General features: G+C 62.2%; 1 protein-coding gene across 1 annotated transcript in view; it reads right to left on the bottom strand.

The window, feature by feature from the left end:
• Positions 1-831, bottom strand: part of CHLNCDRAFT_138514 (hypothetical protein) — a gene marked incomplete at both ends in the record, with an annotated part of 2,775 nt that extends 1,944 nt beyond the window's left edge. The window contains 3 exons of the mRNA XM_005842613.1: positions 246-358; positions 475-623; positions 812-831. Of these exons, the coding sequence (XP_005842670.1) occupies positions 246-358; positions 475-623; positions 812-831 (282 nt within the window). The remainder of the gene's footprint in view (positions 1-245; positions 359-474; positions 624-811) is intronic.
• Between the last annotated feature and the right edge of the window lie 436 nt (positions 832-1,267).

The raw sequence follows: 1,267 nt of genomic DNA, 5'->3' as shown, positions 1-1,267 counted from the left end.
TGCGAGACCACGACACCTGCGGTGGAAGACCCAGCAGGGGGCATGCTCAAAGAGGGACGGGCTAGAAGGAGCGGGGAGGCTGCGTCGGTGCAGAAACGCGGCAGGGGCGCCTGAGCGGGCAGCTAGGAGAGTTGAAGCAGAGCAATGCGCTAAAAGGTCAGGGCAGCTCGCGGGATCACAAAAGCATTGCACGTTGTCACTGCTGCTACTAGGCCCGCCCCACAACTGCCGCCTGTGCCGCCCACCTTGCCCAGGTTGCCCCGGTTGGAGGGCAGGATGCCGCCCGCCTGGAAGATGGCCTCCTCCAGCACATCCTCTATCGTCTCCTCTGGGGCGCTGCTGCGCTGCATCTGCAGCCCTGCATCAGCAGGCGGAGAGGCGCGGGCGGGCCGTCCTGAGGAACCCGACCAAGGCACGGGGCGGGGTCGGAGGGTGGCCAGCGGCGGAACCCAGCACCAGGATGGCTGTCCCCACCTCGCCTGCCGGTGCCTGAGTAGCCCACAAACAGCGCCACCTTCCGCTTGCCGGCCCGGTGGGGCCCTGGAGCACGGTGTGGCGGCGTTGCCTCACTGTCGGGAGCGGGAGCGGCGGCGGTGGAGGCGGGCCCCGCCTGTACATGCCGCCTGGAGGGCGACCGCGGGCAGCTACGCAGCGGCACACGGCCCGGGGATGCGCGGCAGCCCGCAAGCATGCCAGATGCGCCAGCGTGCTTGCCAACACTGGCAAGGATTTGAATGCGCTGCCGTAATAATCCCCGCAACGACTGCATCGTCTAAGTAGTGAGGTGATTTGGAGACCATCCCATGGCTACATGCCCGCCGGCGGTGACATGGCGCCAGCGGCATGCATGACTCGCGCTTGGCTGCACCTGACTCGCGCTTGGCAGCGGTGCAAACGAGCTGCCCTTTTAGATGTCGTTGTGCCTTGCGTCGAGGGGCCAGGGCAGACATGTTAATGTGGCACGCTGCGGTACACCGCATGGCCATCAGCCTACCCTTTCATGTGACACATTTCATTACAGTTCGTCAAAGGTGTCAGCAAGCAAGGACAAGGAGTGAGTTTGGTCATGGTGGCTTTTCTAGATCATAAGCAAAAGAGCGCGGCAGGATACACGTGTGAGCAAAAAGGGCCGAACTGAGGCAAGCTTGGCAAGGCATATTGGAAGCAATGCTGAAAAAAACAAAGAAAGAGTAGGGTGTGCAGAGTAACATGTCACAACGACGACATGGTTAAACATTACAAAAAGAGAGGCAGCATCAGCCACGGG

Source organism: Chlorella variabilis, assembly GCF_000147415.1.
Source record: "Chlorella variabilis unplaced genomic scaffold CHLNCscaffold_201, whole genome shotgun sequence".
Lineage (NCBI taxonomy): Eukaryota > Viridiplantae > Chlorophyta > Trebouxiophyceae > Chlorellales > Chlorellaceae > Chlorella > Chlorella variabilis.
The sequence above is the reverse complement of the archived record's forward strand: the minus strand, read 5'-3'. Positions and strand labels throughout refer to the sequence as shown.